The sequence below is a fragment of the Lithobates pipiens genome, unplaced genomic scaffold (genome assembly GCF_037356315.1).
Source record: "Lithobates pipiens isolate NorthernLeopardFrog02 unplaced genomic scaffold, aLitPip1_a1.2 Scaffold_27, whole genome shotgun sequence".
Taxonomy (NCBI): domain Eukaryota; kingdom Metazoa; phylum Chordata; class Amphibia; order Anura; family Ranidae; genus Lithobates; species Lithobates pipiens.
The window spans coordinates 155,523,144-155,546,399 of record NW_027507788.1 but is presented as its reverse complement, the minus strand read 5'-3'; the positions used below and the strand labels follow the sequence as shown (position 1 = coordinate 155,546,399).

The 23,256-nt window shown below is 43.8% G+C and overlaps 1 protein-coding gene across 1 annotated transcript in view; it reads right to left on the bottom strand.

Moving 5' to 3' along the window:
- Positions 1-23,256, bottom strand: part of CUNH1orf167 (chromosome unknown C1orf167 homolog) — a 39,522-nt gene that overhangs the window by 3,063 nt on the left and 13,203 nt on the right. Inside the window, exons 5-8 of the mRNA XM_077457724.1 lie at positions 18,733-18,869; positions 13,081-13,289; positions 9,219-9,363; positions 2,590-3,012 (exon numbers count right to left, since the gene is read on the bottom strand). Coding sequence (XP_077313850.1) covers positions 2,590-3,012; positions 9,219-9,363; positions 13,081-13,289; positions 18,733-18,869 — 914 coding nt within the window. The remainder of the gene's footprint in view (positions 1-2,589; positions 3,013-9,218; positions 9,364-13,080; positions 13,290-18,732; positions 18,870-23,256) is intronic.

Here is a 23,256-nt window from a genome sequence, read left to right as displayed (position 1 = left end):
GCTTACTGTGGGGGAGGTGCTTGTACTATGGGAAGGCAAAGATCCGTGTTCCTACTTTGTTGAAACGCAGGATCACTACCTTCCCTAGTGACAAAACGACAGTGGGCCTTGTTTACATAGGCAGACCACCATTCTGCTTCTTTCCCAAACGATCAGCGGGCCCTGGTGGACATCAGGTCTGCTGGACCCGCCGATTGGCTCCTGCTGTGTCCAATCACAATGGGAGCCAATCAGCTGCCAATCAGCCAGTGGCAGGCGCGCCCCAAACCTGGAAGTGTCAGATCACATACTAGGTACGTGATCTGGCACAGAGCAGCCTTCCTGCCACAGTACATGTACGTGGTGTGGCTGCTAAGTAGTTAAGGGGGCGTGTCCTATGCCTACATACTTTTGCTAATAGGTGTCTTTCCTTCCCATCTCAAAAGGTTGGGAGCAGTGGCGGCCCGTGCATTGAGGGCGCAGGGGCACCACCCCCCCCCTTTCCCTGCTGCCACATCCCTATCCATGCGCCTAGCCCCTTTCAGGACATCGGATGCATGGATTCCTGTGGCAAGGGGTGGAGGGGGTGTTTTTTGAAGCACATGATTAGAGCCAGAGGCTCTAATTGGCTTTAAAAAAAAAGGAAGCGTATCCAATTGTGTGACCATAGCGAATGGACTTTTGCTATGTTCACACTACAGTGCCTCCCCGCCAATTTGCCAAACGGAGGAAGCATGAGAGGAGCAGACACCTCCGCTTGCAGCTGCGAGCCCAGAGCTGGGTGGGGGTGTGTGTCCAAGACAATTAGTGCTTTTTCTCTCAGATTTTTTTTTTAATGCCAGGGTAAGTAACTGCATTTGATGGGTACACAAGTGGCTGTATAAGACGAGCACAGTGAAGCTGCAATTGATGGGGGGGGGGGGGGGGTTTCAGTATTTTTCTGTTTGTGCCCCCCCCCCCCCCAAAAAAAAAATTGAGCACCAGCTGCCACTGGTTGGGAGGTATGTAAATACACAGATTACCTTATTTGGAAACATCATAGTACCAACAAGCTCAACAATACATGTTTATTGTTTCCCACTTCCAACAGATGGGGATTTTATGGCAGAATAATCCATGATAATGTAAACTGATTTTTAGCATTTTTCATAAAAAAAAAAAAATAAAAAAATCCTTCCTCTAGTAAATTCCTATTTTGTGTACACTGCCTTATGCACATATAATTATGTAGTGCAGTGTACCCCCCAACATCTGTGCCAACAATGGAGTTAAGGACACTGTACTTCTGTGCACATGCATATGAGTGACATCTTCAGTTACTGCCTAACGGGTGAAGAGAAGTGACGCAGGACCCAGAAAAAGCAAAAAAGAAGATTACTGCAATAAATTTTGCCCCTTCTTTATATATATATATATATATATATATATATATATATATATATATATATATATATATATGTTACATACAGGGGCAGACTGACAACTCATGGGGGCCCCGGGCAATTGAAGAAGATTATGGGGCCCCTGGGCAACAGGAGATTATGGGGACCCCAGGAAATAGATTATGGGGCCACACAGTATACACATTGAAAAGGTATTGGAGAGGCGATGCAGCTATAATCTTGAGATTTAAAAAAAAAAAAGAAGATTTTTACATACTGTACCTGGTTTTATTGAGGCTGGCAACCCTGATGGGGCCCCTTAGTGGCATGGGGCCCTAAGGTTGAATAAAGACACCCCAGTCCATCCAGTTCAACCTGAGTGAGTGTCTACAATTGTCCCTATCCCTGTACATTGCACAATCACATTGGTCCCAACCCTCAAGGATCCCACAATCCAAGGTCCCCATTCATATACTAGGGCCAGTTTTGGACAGAAGCCAATTAACCTACCTGCATGTCTTTGGAGTGTTTAATTTCATCCTAACCATTGACATCAATGTACAGTGCTGATTGGCCCTGCGCAGATCACATGCACCTCCCAAGAAAAAATAAATAAAAATAATCTCACACTGAGCATGTGCAGCTTGTCCCCTAGCCTCTGTCTTAGCAGAAGATGGATTGGGGAGGATCAGAGTAGACAGGATTAAACAGCCCTTTTACACAAAGCAGAGGTTTAACCCCTTAGGTTCCACAGTGAGTATAACAAGCATGCTTTACTGCATATATAGACTGATTTTACTGTTGTGGGTTTAGTAACATTTTAATTTCAATCTCCACTCCCAAGCATATTGGCAAAAAAAAAAAGGGGGGGGGGGGGCATTTTGCTGAAATCTCCCTACAAACTCCTGAAATACCAGCAAAATCAATTTTTCTCATCCCTAGTAAACAGAAATACCGGGCCCTTCCAGTCATAGTGATCATGTGACTAATTTACCTTTCTTTCATATGACAGGAGCTTGGTGATTGGCTGCTCAGACACCCAGCGCTGTCACATGGGAGTAGGGAAGAGTGTCCTTAGACCTGGGTAATTTCTATCTAGAGTGACTCAAAGAAGAGACTCTCTTTCCTCACTTTCAGAAGCCAATGGACGTGGCGGGGGACGTGACACTATGCTTGGTCAGTTGGAGGCTGCTGCGGATTTCTTGCAATACTTATGTGACATCATTACCTCTTTCTAAGAACTCTCTGATGATGCAACCTACACTCCACTGTGAGCTGCAACTGCAACAACCAGATTTGCCAATAGGTTCCCATCCTGTGAAGGTTCTTAATCTCTCGATATTTCATCAGCTCCACCTGCAGTTGAAAGTTCACCGTCCACCTTGTCAGGGCCCAGCAACATCTCCTTCTGTTCAGATACTTCTCAGCCCTCACTTCCATGGTGTATTGTCTCCATTGTCCCATGACTCTGCTGCAGATCCGGGACTCCCTCCTCTTCAGGATAGCACTGCACTGGCGACGGGAACTGGACAGAACCTTCCATTGTCCAAACACAACTTTCATTTTCATTTTATTCCATGCCATCTGAAAATCAGAAACTTTGTTGCTGAGGACACATTCTGTGGACTTTTCTCTCCAAAACCTAAAACACCTGGAGAGTAAAGCAGGGATGTTAGAACTGGTTTTCATTACCAAGTCATTCTATTTCAGGCTTTCTCAGTCAAAATCAGTGGAACTCCTAGAGTTCCATCACCGGTTGCTAGGGGTTACTTAAACAAACAGCAGTAGCAGTTCGATCTCTGGTCTGATGGTGCCCACATAGTTTTGGAACTGCACTCAACCTTGCCAGCAGAATGAGACTAGGGAAGCTGCTTTTCTAATTTCCACTCAGGAAAAAAAAAATGCTAACACCCATGCTCATGTCAGCTGTCTGTAAAGGGGTCATTCTTCCCACTGACCACAAATGTAAGGTCATTCTTCCCACTGACCACCAATGTAAGGTCATTCTTCCCACTGACCACCAATGTAAGGTCATTCTTCCCACTGACCACCAATGTAAGGAGCATTCTTCCCACTGACCATCAATGTAAGGATCATTCTTCCCACTGACCACCAATGTAAGGATCATTCTTCCCACTGACCACCAATGTAAGGATCATTCTTCCCACTGACCACCAATGTAAGGATCATTCTTCCCACTGACCACCAATGTAAGGATCATTCTTCCCACTGACCACCAATGTAAGGATCATTCTTCCCACTGACCACCAATGTAAGGATCATTCTTCCCACTGACCACCAGCGTAAGGAGCATTCTTCCTATTCACTGCCAATATAAGGAGCATCATTTCCACTGACCACCAATGTTAGGGGCATTCTTCCCACTGACCACCAATGTTAGGGGCATTCTTCCCCATGAACCACCAATATAAAGGACATCCTTCCCACTGGCTACCAATGTAAGGGGCATTCTTCCCACTGACCACCAACATAAGGGGCTTTAGTTCCACTGGCAATGAACGTAAGGGGTATTCTTCTCTCCAACCACCAAAGTAGGGGACATTCTTGCCACTGGCCATGAATGTAAGGGGTATTCTTCTCTCCAACCACCAAAGTAAGAGACATTTTTCCCACCAACCACTAATGTAAGGGGAGTATTCTTCCCCTTGACTGCCAATATAAGGGGAATTCTGCCAGCTGACCACCAATATAATGAGCATTCTCCTCACTGACCACCAATGTAAGGAGAATTCTTCCCACTGACCACCAGTGTAAGGAGCATTCTTCTCACTGTTCCATAAGGTGTGCATGTACGTCACTGACCACCAATGTAAGGAGTATTCTTCTTTCTGTTCCATAACGCATGCATGTACATCACTGACCACCAATGTAACTGGGCACTCTTTCCATTGACCAATAAAGATGATAATATGATATTCCATAATATTATAGACTCCCACAAAGTCAGTTTTTTTGGTTTCCAATACAAAATATACAGTATATCAGACCTTTATCCTTGATGAGTGTCTGGTATCATCCATACCAGACAGTCATCAAGGATAAAAGGTCTGATTTATATTTTTAAGCGGGACCCCCACAGAAAAAAAATTTAACAACAAACCACCACCCCCCCCCCCCCCAAAAAAAATAAGAAAGCATAGGTCCCCATACCATACCCTTATCCTTGCATGCAGCCTGGCATGGCATGGCAGGCCAGGAAAGGAGGGGGGTGAGAGTGGGCCCACCTCTTCTGAGCCTTACCAGGCCACATGCTCTTTACTTTGGGCATACCTTTCTGAGGGGAACCGCCCTGGCAAAGCACCTTGTTCACATATTGATAAGGACAAGGGTCTCTTCCCCACAACCCTGGACTGATAGTTGTAGTGGTCTGCAGGGGGGCTTATTGGATTCTAGAAGCCACCATTACCAATAATAGGCCCCTAGGTCCTGCCCTAGTGAATAAGTAAGGGGTAAATAATATCCCTATTCATTCACTGAAAAAAACAATTTAAAAGAAAACAAACCCACTTATACAGTTTTTAACAAGTCTTTTTTTTTTTTAATAAAGGAGTCCCAAGACACAAATCCACCATCAATCACATGTGATGCAAATCCAAGTCAATCATAATGAACAATCCCTGCCTAAAAAAAGAAAATACTTCTGACTGGTGGAATGCGTCTGAATCCATTGTGATACATATATATATATGTAAACAAAGATTCGGGGTCTCCTGGGTGATGTAATTGACCAAATGTGAACATGGCCTTATTTGGGCATGTGGCCCCACCTATTTGCTTCCATATCTGGGGATCCCTAGCCATGAAATGAATGGGGCTGGTTCACATCACTGGTTGCCAAGGATGTAGCGGGTGCTGGCAACTGTTGTTGCCTTAGCAACCATTGACAGCATGGGATCTGTCATGTAGTGTAGCGGTAGCTATACCACTACTATACATGGCATTTGGCTCCTGACTGAAGTTTGAGCTCATCTCATCCCTACTGATCACTGGTGTTAGAAGGCTCTCCTTTCACTGACCACCAATGTGGTGTACAGTGCCTTACAAAAGTATTCATACCCCTTGAAATGTTTCACATTTTGCCATGTTACAACCAAAAGGGTAAATTTGTTTTATGTGATAGACCAACACAAAGTGGCACATAATTGTGAAGTTGAAGGAAAACGATAAATGGTTTTCAACATCTGAAAAGTGTGGGGGGCATTTGTATTCAGCCCCTCTGAGTCAATACTTTGTAGACCCACCTTTCCCTGCAATTACAGCTCCAAGTCTTTTGGGGGATGTCTCTACCAGCTTTGCACAACTAGAGAGTGAAAATGTTGTCAATTTTTCTTCGCAAAATAGCCCAAGCTCTGTCAGATTGGATGGAGAGCGTCTATGAACAGCAATTTTCAAGTCTTATCACATATTGTCATTTGGATTTAGGTCTGGACTTTCACTGGCCCATTCTAACACATGAATGCTTTGATCTAAACCATTCCATTGTAGCTCTGTATGTTTAGGGTCGTTGTCCTGCTGGAAGGTGAACCTCCACCCACAGGTTTTCTTCTTAGATTGCCCTGTATTTGGCTCCATCCATCTTCCCACCAACTCTGAACAGCTTCCCTGTCCCTCCTGAAGAAAAGGATCTCCACAACAAGATACTGCCACCACCATGTTTCACGGTGGGGATGGTGTGTTCAGTTATGTGTTGTGTTAGTTTTTTGCCACACATAGCATTTTGCTTTTAGGCCAAAAAGTTCAATTTTGGTCTCATCTGACCAGAGCACCTTCTTCCACATGTTTGCTGTGTCCCCCACATGGCCTCTTGCAAACTGCAAACAGGACGTCTTATGACTTTCTTCTTGCCACTCTTCCATTAAGACTAAATTTGTGGAGTGCACGACTAATGCTGCGTACACACAATCGCACTATCTGGCGGACTTAGTGGTCCGCCGGACAATTTGATCGTGTGTGGGCTCCAGAAGACTTTTTCTTTCCAAAAGTCTGGCGGACTTAGAAATAAGACTTGCTTCAAAATTGTCCACTGGAGTCGGCTTTTAGCAGAAAATCTGTTTGTGTGCTAGTCCGGTGGACTAAAACTGGCGCTAGGGCAGCTATTTGCTACTGGCTATGAACTTCCTTATTCTACGTCATTACATTAGAATCTGCTGGACTTTTGGAGTGATCGTGTGTGGCCAAGTCCAATCGCTTGAAAGTCCAGTGGACCTCAGCTGCAAAGTCCAGCGGACAATCCACCAGACTAAGTCCATCGGATAGTCCGATCGTGTGTACGCAGCATAATAGTTGTCCTGTGGACAGCTTCTCCCACTGGAGCTGTGGATCTCTGCAGCTCCTCCAGAGTTACCATGGGCCTCTTGTTTGCTTCTCTGATGAATGCTCTCCTTGCCCGGCCTGTCAGTTTAGGTGGACAGCCAAGTCTTGGTAGGTTTGCAGTTGTGCCATACTCTTTCCATTTTCAGATGATGGATTGAACAATGCTCTGCGAGATGTTCAAAGCTTGGGATATATATATATATATATATATATATATATATATATATATATATAACCTAACCCTGCATTAAACTTCTCCACAACTTTATCCCTGACCTGTCTGGTGTTTGCTTGGCCTTCATGATGCTGTTTGTTCACTAAGGTTCTCTAACAAACCTGTGAGAGCTTCACAGAACAGCTTTATTTAAGGTATACTGAGACAAAATTACACACAGGTGGACTCTTTTTACTATTTAAGTGACTTATAAAATGCAATCGGTTCCACTAGATTTTAGTTAGGGGTATCAGAGTAAAGGGAGCTGAATACAAATGTACGCCACACTTTTCACATATTTATTTATAAAAAAAAATTTGAAAACCATTTATAATTTTCCTTCCACTTCACAATAATGCGCCACTTTGTGTTGGTCTATCACATAAAATCCCAATAAAATACATTTACGTTTTTGGTTGTAACATGACAAAATGTGGAAAATGTCAAGGGGTATGAATACTTTTTCAAGGCACTGTATCCTTATCTCAGAGTGCCGGAGGGAGAGGAAGAGAACTGGATCATGCTGGAGCAAAGGTAAAGGCCCGTACACACAATCTGACTTTTTGACAACAAACATGCAAATTAGCTGTTTTAAGGCAACATCTGACCGTGTGTACGCTCCATCAGACAAACTTTTTCAGTTTTCATCTGACTTTTGTTGGCTGTGCGAACGGACAAACTTTCCGGCAACAAAAGTCCGATGGAACAAAGTCTGATCGCGTGTACAGAAAACCATAGGACTTTTGTACAAAGTACAAACACGCATGCTCAGAACCAATGCAAAAGACAACATCAGACAACAATACAGAAGTTTACCAAAGGTGGCAGTAAAGAGCAGAAGAACACCATCATTTGGTGAAAGTTGGCTGAAAAAGTCCTGCCGTGTGAATGCAATACAAGTTCATGGCCAACGCCCTTTGTACAAAAATCCACGAGAAAGTTTGTACAAAGTCTGATCGTGTGTATGAGGCTTAAGGTAAGTAATGTAGCCTCTACAGCTTCCCCTGGACCAAATGAGCCCATCAGGCTTCAACCACTGCAAGGGTAGATTTTGATCTATCTGCTGGAGTTTGGCTTTAACACAGACTTCACAGTTTTCTGTAGTTTGTAGTGGGTGTAGCCTGGTGGGCCCCTCCCACTGCTCGGCTCTCTGCACAGGCTATGTACAGCACAGTGATAGCGCCACTGCTACTTTTACAAGGTAATATCTGGGTTTGCAAAGGCATTTGGTGCACACGAAGTGTATTTATATCCTTTGTGGCTTTTAAGGAATATATTCAAATTAAAGTTTTTGTGTCCAGAGTTCATCTTTAAGGCATTCTAATAATGAAATATAGAAGCTTTCCAAAAACAGGAAATTCTGGAGAGATGACTCTGCTTTTTGCGGACCTCGCTTTCCTGAAATACTAAGAAATGTGAACAGTTATTTATGCTCTGTATCGGTTTCGCTATTGTTTGACATTAATGCCATTTCAAAGAATTTGCCCAAACAAGAATTTTAATACAAAGCAGTTCATTTGGATATTTGTTTCCATGTGTTTCTTATTTGGGTTTTTAAAGGAAACTTCCAATTGTTTCCAGTTTTCACGTGTTCAAGGCTTAGTGAGGTTTAAAAAAAAAAAAAAAAAAAAGTGTCAGTTAAAACAGATATTCTGTTTACAATATTGCTGAAAATGTACAAATCTTCTCTGGGTGCCCCCACAGAAAGCCGCTTGCTATGGCAGCACTTGTGCGGGCTCAACACAGAGCTGGATTTTGTGCATCTATTGACACACACAGTGCAGCTCAGGCCCCGCCCTTCACTTCCTCCTCACAGGATTTGATTGAAAGCAGCAGGAGCCAATGGCTTTGCTGCTGCCTCTGAGTCCAGTGAGGAGAGAGGAAGCAGCACTGCTGCTCTCAGGCACAGTCCTGGATCAAGATCAGGCTCAGGTAAGTATTTAGAGGGAGGGGAGCTGATCGTGGAAGGTTTTTTACCATAATGCAGAGAATGGATTAAGGTAAAAAAAAAAAAAACTTTGCATATACAACCACTTTATTTCTCAACAGCACAGAACTCCCTGTTCCTCCAACCAGCAGTGACTCAGCAACTCTGCTCACTCTGCTCCCTCTCTAAGCAGTTACTCAGTAGCTCAGCTCACCTTGCTCTCCCTCCCAGCAGGCAGTGACTCAGCACTTAATTAAATGTCAGTGTCCACTTTTCTATGTATTACAGGTTCCATATTGCCGAGTCCTCTGGCACAGCCGTCTCAGAGTCCTCACCTTAGAGCAGAGAATTTCCTGCAGACAGAAGGACGGAGGGGCCATACCTGCTCAGTACTAGTCGGTGCCAGTGGTCCTCTGCTTGCAGTCTTCTGGTCAGCTGATCACTCCATCTTCTCATTGCCGATCGCTTCATCCTCTCCGCACAACTCGCCTTCCACAGGACCAACTTATCAGAGAGCTGCTTCTTCCCTGATGGTGAAAAGGGCAAAGCGTGGTCTCATATTTATTATCTTCACTCTGGCTGGTATATACTGGGTATGACTTGTGTGGAGTACCTGCTGGAAATTCATTTATTGCCATTTGTGGCTAACTGGTTAAAGCAGAACTCCACCTTACCCTCAGTCTTGCACAGTTGTACAAGCTCCTCTCCTATACTGAAATTGCTTACTCTGCTGCTCTCTTCCATCATTGGGTTCTCAACAATTTTGAGACCAGGGCCTGGTAAATTCCTAAAAAAAAATGTCCACGTCCCAATAGTACAGAATTTAATTTTCTCACACAATAAAAGTATGAGGATGCAAAACTTGTACCAAAATTCTGGATGGGGCTGGGTGTCCCTGTCGGGGGTGGGGGTAGTGGAGTGGATTAGGGGACTTTTAAGCAGTCTTGGTGGCCCTGTAGAGGTTGAGGTTTCTGGGGGGGCAGGGGAGCACTGTGGGACAGTGGAGAGGTTTGGGGCACTGTGGGAGGTTAGGGGGGGGGGCACTGTGGGACACTGTTGGAGGTTAGGGACATTATGGAGGGGCTGCAGCAGGCTAATGGTGCGTACACACAACCGGACTTTTCGAGGGATTAGGTCCGACAGTCTTTCCGACAGACTTTTGGCGGAGTTCCGATGGGCTTTCCGAATGAACGGACTTGGCCACACACAATCACACCAAAGTCCGACGGATTCAAATGTGATGACGTACGACCGGACTAGAATAAGGAAGTTCATAGCCAGTAGCTAATAGCTGCCCTAGCGTTGGTTTTTGTCCGTCGGACTAGCATACACATAAAATGGATTTCTTGGTCCGGTGAAGTTTCGGTGGAAAATTTTAAAACGTTCTATTTCTAAAGCCCGCCGGATTTTTGGCAAGCAAAGGTCTGATGGAGCCCACACACAATCGAATCCGACGGATTCGTTCCGTCAGACCATTGCTGTCAAAAAGTCTGGTCGTGTGTACGCGGCATAAGAGGCACTGTGGGAGATTGGATGGTACAGTGGGGGGGGGGGGGGATTGTGGAGGCTTAGGGCTCTCAAATAACCTAGGGACACTGTAGCCCACTATGGGAGTTTGGGGGGCACTATGGGAGCTGGTAGACACTGTGGGAGGTTGAGGACTTTTAAGGGGCCTGGGGCCACTATAGGAGGTTGTGGAGCACTAGGAGAGCTGGGAGGCACTGTAGAAGGTTAAGGGATCACCAGTTGGCTGAAGGGCCGGGAGAGGAGGCCCCAAGCTGACTGCGGGTCATGGCCCGTTGGTTGAGAACCACTGCTATAGTGAGTCAGTTGCCACTCTGACTGCAGGGATCCAGAGCTCAGATCTCTGCTGACTACTGCAGCCCCACTGCTGGCCACGGATGGCTGCCTGGTGACATTCTCATGCTCTGCTTTGTGACCTTTTCCCACAAGAGACTGTGAGTGCATTTTATTTCCGATTTTGTTTAATGCACAAGATAATTGCTTCCTTTGGATTTGGTTTGAACTTCTGTTTGCCCTGATGCTCATTCCTGCTGCTGAAAATGGAAGGACTATTTCCCAACCATGGGGTTGGGTCATCATTATGAAGGTTACGGGGGTCCCACGATTGGCTGGTGTGTCTGTGAGTAGGGTAATTCTCTCTATTGCTGTGAGCTTTAGATGTGCAGGTGTCTAATACCTCTTTCCTGAATTGGGGAAAGATCCATTAAACGACACAGAGCCATTGATGACCTTGGCAGGGTCAGAGGTCATGTCAGTTTTTTAGAGGTCACTTAACAGGATGATCCTTCCTCATTGTCTCAGCATGGTGGCCATGAACCAGCCATCTGCTGTCCCTAAGCTGATTGTTATCCCCCCACCCGGATTATACAGCAGGTGCTTTATATAAAAAAAAAAATGGCCAAATACTTTTTTCCTGCTAAAACCAGCAAAGGACTCAGACTCCCAGCAAAACCCATAGAAGACCTGACAGATCTCCATCTAAGAGACAGAATACCCCAGACTGGAATTGTCTGCACATGGTGATCTGTATCTGCACACATCTGACTAATAGAGGCCATACACACTTTGATAAATGATCGATTTTTTTCTGAATCAATCTCTCCTGGTAGGAATAATCAATCTATAGTCAGCAACTCACATATCAGCCACACATGGGGAAGTGGACTTCAGTCAATAGTTGGAAGATACTGATCTGATTAATTAAAGGTGCTGACATTTGATGCAACACAATCAATAATAATCAATAAACGTTCTGCCCTGGCCAATCAACTCTAATCTCTAATCTGATTTATGTCTAAATTGATCAGAAGAGAAGTTATACCTATTGAATTGTTTGTTGATTCGATCGTTTTCATCAAATCGCACATTGATGCAATAATAAAATTAAAACATGTATGGCCACCATAAGCCTCACCATACACATTAATATTTTAGCATACAATTTTTGAACAATCAACTTCACACCTGCCAAAACTATGTCATATGAGGACCTGCCAAAGCTGTCCAGTCAATTTCTAACCAATTAGGCCTGCCCTTCCACTAGATCAGAGTCTACAACTTTCTAAACAAAGGGCCAGTTTACTGTCCTTCAGAATTTAGGGGGGCCAGACTGTGGCCAGTGGGAGTAGAAAATGCCCCATCGTTGGTGTTTGTGGAAGGAATAGTGCCCTATTGTTGATAACAGTGGAAGGAATAGTACTCCATCAGTAGTGTCAATGGGAAGAATAGCACCCCATCATTGGTTTCAATGGGAGGAATGGTGTGCAATTATTGGTATCAATGGAAGGAATAGCAACCCAACGTTGGTGTTAATGGGAGGAATAACACCCTATCATTGGTGTTAATGGAAGGAATGGTGCCCCATCATTGGTGGCAGTGTTGATAGAATAGAGCCCCAAGAGCAGGATAAAGGCATGCAAAGGGCCACATTCGGCCCAGGGCCGCAATTTGGAAACCACAGCATTAGATACTTTTTGGTAGATCTAATGGGTATTGTGGAGAGCTTAAAGTGGATGCAAACCCTCACATACAGTGCCTTGAAAAAGTATTCATGCCCCTTGAAATTTTACACATTTTTTCATGTTACAACCAAAAACATAAATGTATTTTCTTGGGTTTTTATGTGATAGACCAATACATTTTTTTTTTACAAATAAACATCTGAAAAAGTGTGGCATGCATTTGTGTTCAGCCCCCTTTACTCTGATACCCCTAAATAAAATCTAGTGGAATCAATAGCCTTCAGAAGCCACCTAATTAATAAATAGACTCCACATGTGTGTAAATTAATCTCGGTATAAATAAAGCTGTTCTGTGGTGCCCTCAGAGGTTTGTTAGAGAGTTTTTCATGAATGCCAAGGAACACACCAGACAGGTCAGGGATAAAGTTGTGGATACGTTTAAAGCAGGGTTAGGTTATAAAATTATTCCAAGCTTTGAACACCTCACGGAAAGTCACCAATGGCATAACTCTCCAGCATCTCACGAAAACAGCTTTGGGTGGAGTGACCCTTGAGAAAAAAAAGCCCAATTGAGTGATTTCTGAAATCTTTATTGTGTGCTATAACAAAATGTGAAGGTGCAGAAGGTCTCTATGGTTGGAAACAGTGCGCGACCTAAAAGTCAGAGTGTCAGCTTCAATCAGAGGAATCTGAGATAGGCAGTTGGCTCCGTGTCTCCTCCACATCACTGTAGATGTCCACATATAGGAAGCCACTTACTTTGGCAGTATCTATGCCAGCCGGTCAGGATCACACGAAAAAGTGCTAGTTTCTTCCGCTGGTGCTGGAATTGCGCTTCTCTCCTCTGGAAGAGCCGCCTTCTCCAGAGCTCTAAAGCCCATCGGCCACTTTGTAAGAGGCCCAGCCTCTTCACCAAGTGTGTTTGCTCTTTGGCTTTTCTTGTGTGCCCCAACCAAGCCGAGAACATTCTATAAATACACAAAATTAAGGAAATCAAAACACAGAATCAAATTTTTTTAAAGTGGATCTAAACCCAATCACTAAAATCTCATATACGTTAACATGGCAATTTAATTTTTTTTTAATATTTTTAAATCGGCATCTTCCATTAAAATGATCCCAGGTAATCCTGCCATGAAGGTCCTTGTTCAGGTACCCCTCAGTTTCCTTGAGGAAGTCATGTGATTGGTAAAGAAACGTGTTGGGAAAAGCTTTAGAGCAGAGATAAGCAATTAGCGGACCTCCAGCTGTTGCAAAACTACAAGTCCCATCATACCTCTGCCTCTGGCTGTCATGCTTGTGGCTGTCAGGATCTTGCTATGCCTCATGGGAATTGTAGTTCTACAACAGCTGGAGGTCCGCTAATTGCTTATCCCTGCTTTAGAGTGAGATCATCATGCACATAATAAAAGAGGGAAGTAACCCCTAATAATGAATGGATGCCGGACACTGATGTCCTATTACTCTGGTACACTATGTGCTCATACTTATATAGATAGTAATATGTGGGTGGTTTTAACTGAAATTACATTCTATTGCAGTCTTTTAAAATGGTAAAATACTATTTAGATAATTTTTTTTGCATTTCATTTTATATTTTTATATGGAGTAGTGCTACACTGTTTTTAATTAATCTCTACACATATGCATGAGAGCGCCATAAGGTGTGAGCGGAAACTCATAGTAGGGATGTGAATGTCATTGGCGATAGCAGCGCAAGGATTTAATTTGATTAAGTCGATAAAAAAAAAAAAAGAAAGGAACTAAAAATATTGAATCAAATGTTTTAAAATAGATCTAAGCCCAATCAATTAAAATCTCATATACATGTTAACATGGTAATGTCCTTTTAAAAGTCATTTTAGATATTTTTAAATCTGCATCTTCCATTACAATAACCCCAGGTGATCCTGCCATAAAGGTTCTTGTTCAGGTACTTCCTATTATAGGGTGATGAGCCTCTGTCCCCATCTCCCAATTGTGCTCCTGCATCGTCATCCAATTGCACAGGCTTACAATGGAGACAAGTGGCTGTATTAACATACATTACACAGGCATGGTCCACTTAGGGTTGCCACCTGTCCAGGATTCACCCGGACAGTTCGGGTTTGGAATCATGTGTTCGGGTTTCAGACTGCCTGAAACCCGGACACATTATATAGGCTGGACTATGGCTTCCCAGCAGGGTTGCTGGCTGCTGTTGTCTAAGCTGAGAGTGTCTGTTACACTTTCTTTCACACTGCCCAAAGCCAGCACTAACAACTCCCCCCACCCCAAACACACACACAGACAGACAGGAGAGAGGGCTCAATCAGCACCTCTTCCCCCCACCTCTACCCCTCTGTGTCTGCCCACACTCTAGACCCCGGCGCTGTGCCTCAGGAAAGGAAAGTTGGGTCCAGAAATTTGAATCCAGCAGCCTCAGATACATCTGGATAAGAGGCCAAGGAGTGATTGAGCTCCTCATCCATCCCTGTCTGTGACCAAAGTCTCCCCCCTTCTCTCTCCTGCCTCTGAGTGAGTACGCTAAGGTAAATTAGAGTTCTCAGAGCACCCCTTACATCAGATTTCCCCTTTACACCAGAGGCCACAGTGTTTCCCCTTACATCAGAGTCTTCTCAGTACATCAGAGTTCTCAGTGTTCCCCCTTAAATCAGGGTTCCCAGATCATCCCTTATGCTAGAGGCCCCAGAGTTTTCCCTTATATCAGAGTCTGCAGAGTCCCCCCTTCCAGTGAAAGAGAACTCTGCAAGTTCAGATGTAAAAGGGGAACTCTGTGGACTCTGCTATAAAGGGAGACTCTTGTTATTAACTTCATATGATTAGAAATGTTATTTAATAGCAAAATATATGTATAGTTTATATTCTAAAAAAAAAAAAAAATGTCATGAGCCGCTAAAGTGTTCGGATTTGACTTGAAGAAAAAGTGGCAACCCTAGGTCCACTGTTGTCACCATCATGAAATCCACCCTGAGAAATGCCATGTAGCAATCACTAGAGTTTATGTAGAGAGGAAGTGGCTGCAAAGAGGGTACAGGAGATCAACCACATTAACCACTTGCCGACCGCTGCATGCCAATATACGTCTGCACAATGGCAGCGGTGGGCAAATGGGCGTACCTGTATGCCCCCTTTAATTGGCGGGGCTAGCAAGCGCGCGTCCGCCGCATACATCATGACCGTGCCTGTGGGACCCGCGGACTCGATGTCCGCTGGTCTCCCAGCGATCATGTCACGGAGCTGCAAAACGGGGAAGTGCCTATGTAAACAAGGCATTTCCCTTGTGACATGTCAGAGATCACTGCTCCCTGTCATCAGGAGCAGTGATCGCTTTCATGCGAGTGGAAGCCTATCCCCCCCAGTTAGAATCACTCCCTGGGACACACTTAACCCCTTGATCGCCCCCTGCTGTTGAACCCCTTCCCTGCCAGTGTCAATAATACAGTAATCAGTGCATTTTTATAGCACTGATCGCTGTATAAATGACGTTGGTCCCAAAATAGTGTCAAAAGTGTCCAATGTGTCCGCCATAATGTCGCGGTCCCGATAAAAATCTCAGATCGCCGCCATTGCTAATAAAAATAAAAAAAATGCCATAAAACCATCCTCTATTTTGTAGACGCTATAACTTTTGCGCAAACCAATCAATATACGCTTATTGTGATTTTTTTTACCGAATATATATCAGCCTAAACTGAGGAAATTTTTTTTATATATATATTTTTGGGGGATATTTATTATAGTAAAAAGTAAAAAAAATATTGCTTTTTTTTCAAAATTGTCGCTCTTTTTTTGTTTATAGCGCAAAAAAAAAGGAAAACCGCAGAGGTGATCAAATACCACCAAAAGAAAGCTCTATTTGTGGGGAAAAATTTTTGTTTGGGTGCAATGTCAGACGTCCACGCAATTGTCAGTTAAAGCAATGCAGCTGCGAATCGCAAAAAGTGCTCTGGTCAGGAAGGGGGTAAAATCTTCTGGGGCTGAAGCGGTTAATTTGCAACAAAGGATAAATAAAATTTAAAAAATGTATTTAACAAACATTATTCATGGAACGCTGTTTTAGCAAATTAAAAATGATTCTCTTTTTAGGATTTATGTTTACTTTAACCACTAGGCATCCGCGCTATAGCCGAAAGACGGCTGCAGCGCGGACGCCAATTGCCGGGAGGATGTCCCTGGGCGTACTCCTGTTTACTTCCACGATGCGTGAGCACGCATCGGGGAAATTCTGTGCTGGCCGTGTCCCTTGGACACAGCCAGTCACAGATCGCTGTAAATGGCCAATCACAGCGGCCGTTTACAGCACGATCTGCGTTTCCAATGAGAGATGATCTCATATGTAAACATATGAGATCATCTCTCATCGCCGGCTCTCGATGAAAAACGAAAATAAAGTGCCCACAATACATGTCGCTGTCATCTGTCCCCAAGTGCCATCTGTCATCAGTGCCACTTGCCACCTGTCAGTGTCACGTGCCATCTGTTATCAGTGTCACGTGTCGGTGCCATCTGTCATCAGTGCCATGTATTAGTGCCATCTTTCATCAGGGCCATGTATAAGTGGCAAGTGTAATCAGTGTCACATATTAGTGCCATATGTCTTCAGTGTCACATGCCATCAGCGCCATGTATTAGTGCCACCTGTCATCAGTGCCATGCCATCTGTCATCAGTGCCACGTCTGTGTCACGTGTCATTGTCCTGGTGCTCCAGGACCTTCAAAAGTGTAATAGGTAGTCAACAAGTTAGATGTGTAATTTATGCTCCTAGAACATGTGATGGCGCTCCCTGCATGTTGGGCCTCTCAGAGGCTAGGCTGTGGAAAAGTCCCACACATGTGGTATCGTAATACTCAGGAGGAGTAGCAGAATTTTTTGTTGGGGTGTCATTTGTGGTATACACATGCCATGTGAGAGATATCCTATTACAATGACAATTTTGTGAGAAAAAAAAAAAACTTCATTTTGCAAATAATTGTGGGAAAAAATGACAACATCAAAACCTCACCATGCCTCTTACTGCATACCTTGGAATGTCTACTTTCAAAAAAGGGGTCATTTGGGGGATATTTGTACTTTCCTGGTCTCTTCGGGTTGCAAGAAATGAGATCGGCCACCAGTACATCAGATGTGATCAATTTTTTTATGATTTTCACCACAGCTTGTGGACTCTGTAACTTTCAGAAAGACCAAATAATATCCACTAATTTTGTTTATTTTTTACCGAAGATATATAGCCGTATAAATTGGATCAAAATTTATGAAGAAAAATTAATAATTTGCAAAATTTTATCACAGAAACAAAGAAAAATGTTTTTTTTCAAAATGTTCGGTGTTTTTTCCTTTATAGCGCAAAAAAAACCCAAAAAACCCCGGAGGTGGTCAAATACCACCAAAAGAAAGTTCTATTTGTATGAAAAAAGGGACAAAAAATTAATTTGGTTACAGTGTTGCATAAGTAAGTAATTGTCATTCAAAGTGTGAGAGCACCGAAAGCTGAAAATTGGTCTGGTCACGAGGGGGGTTTAAGTGCCCAGTTGTCAAATGGTTAACATTAGCAGACAGATACAAAAGACACAAATGAATGCAGCTACATACTCATACGTTCATGCTTTCCCGCAACCCACAGAAATGCACTGCCCTTTTGCAAACGCACAATGGTGCTATTCATTGTTAATGGCACCCTCTATGCATCTGCAAACATGCATGTTTTTGTGCACCACAACACATGGTACAGCAGCAAAATTTCTCATAAGGGTCAGGGACTTCTTTTGAGCATTTCTCGCTTGTAAGGCAGTCCATTCAAAATCAATGGCTGCCCTACATGTGATATGGGGAACTCCACACACATGCCCTGATGGTGTGAATGGGGCCTTCTATTACATTTAACGTATCTTTTAAATGCAAGCACCTGAATCAGCTTCTTGCAGCCCCTCTACAACAGGGCTGGAGGGCAGGGAGAAGAAACAGCTAAAGAAGCCAATAAGTTTATGGGCTTACTAGAAGCATTCTTATAGGAGGAAGGAGCAGAGTGACAGAGAAATTAGTTCATCACTGTGCTGCTTTCAATGTACAATCTCAAGCAGGGGTGGGTCTAAGATGACGTGGGCTCTGAGAGTGTGGGCTTAATTATGCTGGCCATCAGACTGAGGGCATCTAGTGACAGAAAACAGTAATGCAGGGGAGATCTCTACATTGAAGGCAGTAAAAGCAGGTTTTGTTATTTTATCTTTTGATAGGCTATTCATTTTTAACTTGCTATTTTTTGGCTAGAGTTCTGCTTTAAACTCAAGACATTTAAAAAAGAATCGAAGCTGATGGATTGTGTTTTTATGGTTTTATATTCTACCAGAGGTGGTGGATGATCTATACTCTATCATACAGAAACCAGAGGACCTATATAAATTGGATACCTTCTCTGGAGGGCCATTCTATGCAGCGTTTGTGCACTTTGGATGTTTCTAGAATGTCTCATCCATCTCATGAAACATCTTCTCAGCAGATTTTTCTCTACCTCCGTCTGGAGACAAACCTCCAACTCTCCGGACCCCTGTGAAATAATGAACCGTGAGTATTTAAGTGCACACAATGCTTTAATGCTGACAACAAGCACAGAAATACACTCGGGATAAACTCTCTGACCCAGAATTTCTTAGTCTAATTGACAGTTCGGGAGGAGAGAGACACTATTGTGCACCTGGTGCCTTTTGTACGCCGGTAATTTCAGCTCCTCCTTCCGAGAATCAGGCCCGAGTCAAAAGTTTAAGTTAACATCAACATTTTGCAGCTTGGATTTCAGCAATTGTTCTTGCCCATAGCTTAACGGGTAACATGAGTCCGGCGTAACCTAATAACAAGCTACCAGGCTCTTTCCTCCGAGCTGGAGATGGTGTCTATGAAATCTATATTTTCTGACCATGGGTGTCTGTTTCTCATGGTGACCTTCTTGGGTCCAGAGCAAGTAGTGTACACAAGATTTTTAGAAGGAGGTGTTCTATGCCATGGCATGAAACAGCTATTGCCCACTGGCAGCTGGATCAAGCCAACATTCTCGTGTGTCTGTAGTATAGCCATTCTCAACCCTTTTAGGATGGAGGAACTTTAATGACCATGCTGGAAAAAGCAATACAAGCAAAATATTTGGTTCAGGTCATATGACAAGGTGCTCATGTGCATATGAATAGCATCCAGCTGCGTCACTAATAACGTGATAAAATAGTCCATGTAATTTGAAAAACAAATTGGTATGTGATCCAAGACGTGCTAGGGTGTCATCACTCAGGTGCCCCCTTTAGTTGGTGAACGCTCACCTTAGAGCTTGCGACTTTGCAATTAAGCTAAGTCAAAGCACGCATGTGAACCACCTCTGGGCTCTTTAGTAGTGTCAGGCTCCTAGGATCCTCAGCATATTCATCCGGGATATATTAAATAGGAAAACTCGATGTATTTACTGAATTAGCTTCTTGGGGAAAGAGTGCTACATGAAATTGAAAAAAAAAAAAAAAAGGCGCTTGGCTGCTTCCAGACCCCCCCTCGCCATTCCTTCTTCCCTCCCTGTGGATCCCATAGGATCAGAGCCCGTGCTTGCGTGGGAAAGAGCTATTTTAAAAAAAAAGAAGGGAAGGGCTGTAGGCAACGGGGGGGGGGGGGGATTGGGGGGCTTAACACAGCGTTGAGCCATCAGGAGGTGCAAGTGTTGCAGCTGCTCTTAACATTGCAGGCCCAGTGTATATTACTAAGGAGTTTGTTTTCTTCAACCATTTTAGTTTGGAGCAAAAAATTGTTGCTTAATCGCATCCCAGAGTGGGACTAAGCGTATCAAGTCCCCGTCCATTTGCTCAGGACCCTCATGCTGAGGAACAAGGGGTGAGAGATGACGTATTTCTCTCAGGGGACTAGGAAGAGGCTGATGTCTCCTCTTCCAAAGAACCTAATACGGAAAGATTAGGTTCGCAGGAAAGGTTGTTGGTACAATCTCTCACTGAATTCACATTTTTACTGCCAGCAGCGCAGTCAGTACGATGAGCCCACTTCTGGTTTGGGTTCAATAAAGCCTCCCCAATCAGGTCATGCTTTTCTTATCCATTTATGGTTTAAAAAAGCTTATGTATTCTGAGTGGGAGCACCCAGATAAACATTTTTATTCCTCCGAAAAAGTTTTCCATACTTTATCCTATGAAGTAAGTTTTTATAAGAAAATGGGGCATTGACGCTGCTACATACTCTGTAAACAAAAACCTGACTTGTCCAGTAGACAATGCTTATATGCTAAAGGGTCCAACAGATATGAAGTTGGAATTCCTTTAAAAAGAAAAAAAAAAGAAAATAAAAAGAAAAAACAATATTTCACTCACAGGTTCAGCCTGTGCGATCGGAGTATCTTAGTCCTTAAAGGACCAGTTTATGGAGGTACTCAAGGTTAATCCTGATCAGCAGGCCCAAGATTTGGCTGAGATATCAGAAGCGTTGTGTTTCAGGCTGGGTTCACACTGCTGCGGCTAGGAGAACCGGATGTGATTCACACCGCACTGCAGTGCAAATCACATCCGATCTCTGTGCGATGCGAGTTCTGCCATACAGATAGTATGGCTGAATTCGCATCGCACCCGCCCCAAACTCGCACAGGACCCTTTTTTTGGTCCGCAGCAGAATCGGATCGCATGGGTGTTCACACCATGCGATCCGATTCCTGTCCGAGTTTGCAGATCGCACTGCGATATGCGAACTGATCTGGGGGTGTCATTAACGTTTCACTGACACTCCCAGCAGTTCGCATAGGGCAGTGTGAACTGCCGCCGGGAGGCATGTGATGCGGGAACTGGCCGCGGATTCGTGGCGTTCCCGCATCGCTTCAGTGTGAACCCAGCCTCAGGCTGCATTCACACCTGAGCGTAGCGTTCTCAAGCAGAAAAACGCGCGATTTTGCAGCGTTTTTTGCCGCGATTCGCTGCGTTTTTTACCGCAATTTTGTGCAGGGCAAAAGGTCACCAATGTTAAAAGAAAAAAAACGCCCAAATCTGCTCAATTCGAGCGACAAGAAAGGGTCCGGAACTTGTTTAAGCTTCAGGCGTTCGGCTTCAGGCGACATGGAGTGGAGATGTGAACCATCTCCATTGAGAATAATACATTTTTTCCCCTCCAGCGTTTTGCAGCTTCAGGCTTCAAGCTACAAAACGCTCAGGTGTGAATGGGGTCTTAGAGTAGACGCTATGAAAGATTCTATTCTCCAGGCCTCGCGGCTCATGCTAGGGCTGGTACATGTGCATACAATCCTATGGTTTAAAAATTGGTCATCCGAAGTGCCATGTAAAAAGCTCTTGGTCAGTTTCCCATTTCATGGGGAACGGTTATTTGGAGACGATCTGGATAAGTATATCCAAAGAATTTCTAATGGGTAACGTCCCCCTTTTCTGGTTAACAAGAAGTTTTTTTCTTTTAGATATGCTTCTTCTCCAGTGCCAGGGGAATCAACCTCCAGGCAGTCACGACGGCCTTCTCTGTCAAGTGCAAGAGGTAAACCTCAGGGTCAGTCCCAGGGTCAAAAGAGGACCTGGGGGAGGTAACCCACAAACCAAAATACTAAGCCTCCTTATGAAGGGGTACCCCCACTTGCTACAGTTTTCAAGGATCTGGCAGGAACAATGTCAAGACAGATGGTTGGCTTCCTCAATATCTCTAGATTAAAAACTAGAGTTCCGTCTCCTCGTTTTCTCAGGTCGAGCGTTCCCAGAGATCCAGTGAAAAAGAAGTCTCTCTTTCTAGCTTTGGATTATCTCTTGTCTCAAAGAGTGATATCGGTGGTCCCCTTGGAAGAGCAAGGATTAGGGTTTTATTCAAACCTTTTCACGGTTCCAAAACCAAATGGGGATGTCAGACCCATTTTAAATCTCAAAGATCTAAACTGGTTTAGATCTTATCTTAATCTTATCTGCAATAGTAGCTATGATTAAGCACCACTGCTAGTGCGAAACGTCAGTGGTTTTTTTTGCCTACTGTGTTTGTTGGGTTTTTTTATGTGATTTTTTAATAAAGAAAGGCATTTTTTTCTAAAGAGTGCGGCAGTCCAGAGTCTACTTTCGTATGTTCTATTTCTAGGTCCATCAGACTTTTCGAAAAAAAGTACGATGAGGCATACACACGATCGGAATATACGATGAAAAGATTCCATCAGACTTTTTCTGTCCGACATTACGCTTGTGTAAATGTGGCATTAGTTGAACAACCTGAAGTTAGAATCTGATTGGCTGCCATGCATACCGGTGCCAGATTTTGCATTCTTATAAGTAAATCAACCCCCATGTCTCAATGGAGAGTGTTCCTCCATCCTCTTTGCTTGTGTGGATGGGGGAATCATTCAATTTTTTGTGAGCTAATCAAAAGAAAAAGAGTCATCTATGGCCAGCCTAAATCCTCGTACACATGATTAGATTTGCCGCAGACAAAACCTTGGAATTTTGTCTGAAGGCATGTGTCTGGATTTTGTCTTGCATACAAATGGCAAGGAATTGTCGGCCAACAAACACGACATAGTGACATACTATGTGGATTTTCAGCTCTTTAGCGCCACCCTTTGGGCTGCTAATTTCGTGTTAGTAGAAGTTTGGTGTTGATTTTTCGCTTTTCATTTAGCTCTTTTCAGTTAGTTTCTGAGCGGCCGTTCGTCAAACAGGCATGTTGCGGAATCGGAGGAGATAACCTGTTATTTATTATTGGTCTTATTGCTTTGACTCAAGTCCAGTCCAGGAACAGGAGGAGGAGGAGGAGTTCTTGGACCAAAAATTGGTTGTTTTATTAATCGTGACCAATTATGTCATATGCCTTTGCTGTGGAAGCTCCAGGAGAATAATCCAGTTGATTTTCAGAATTATCTTCGGATGACAGGCTCCTGCTTTCACCAACTCTTGGCATTGCTGACCCCCTATATTAAGAAGCAGGAC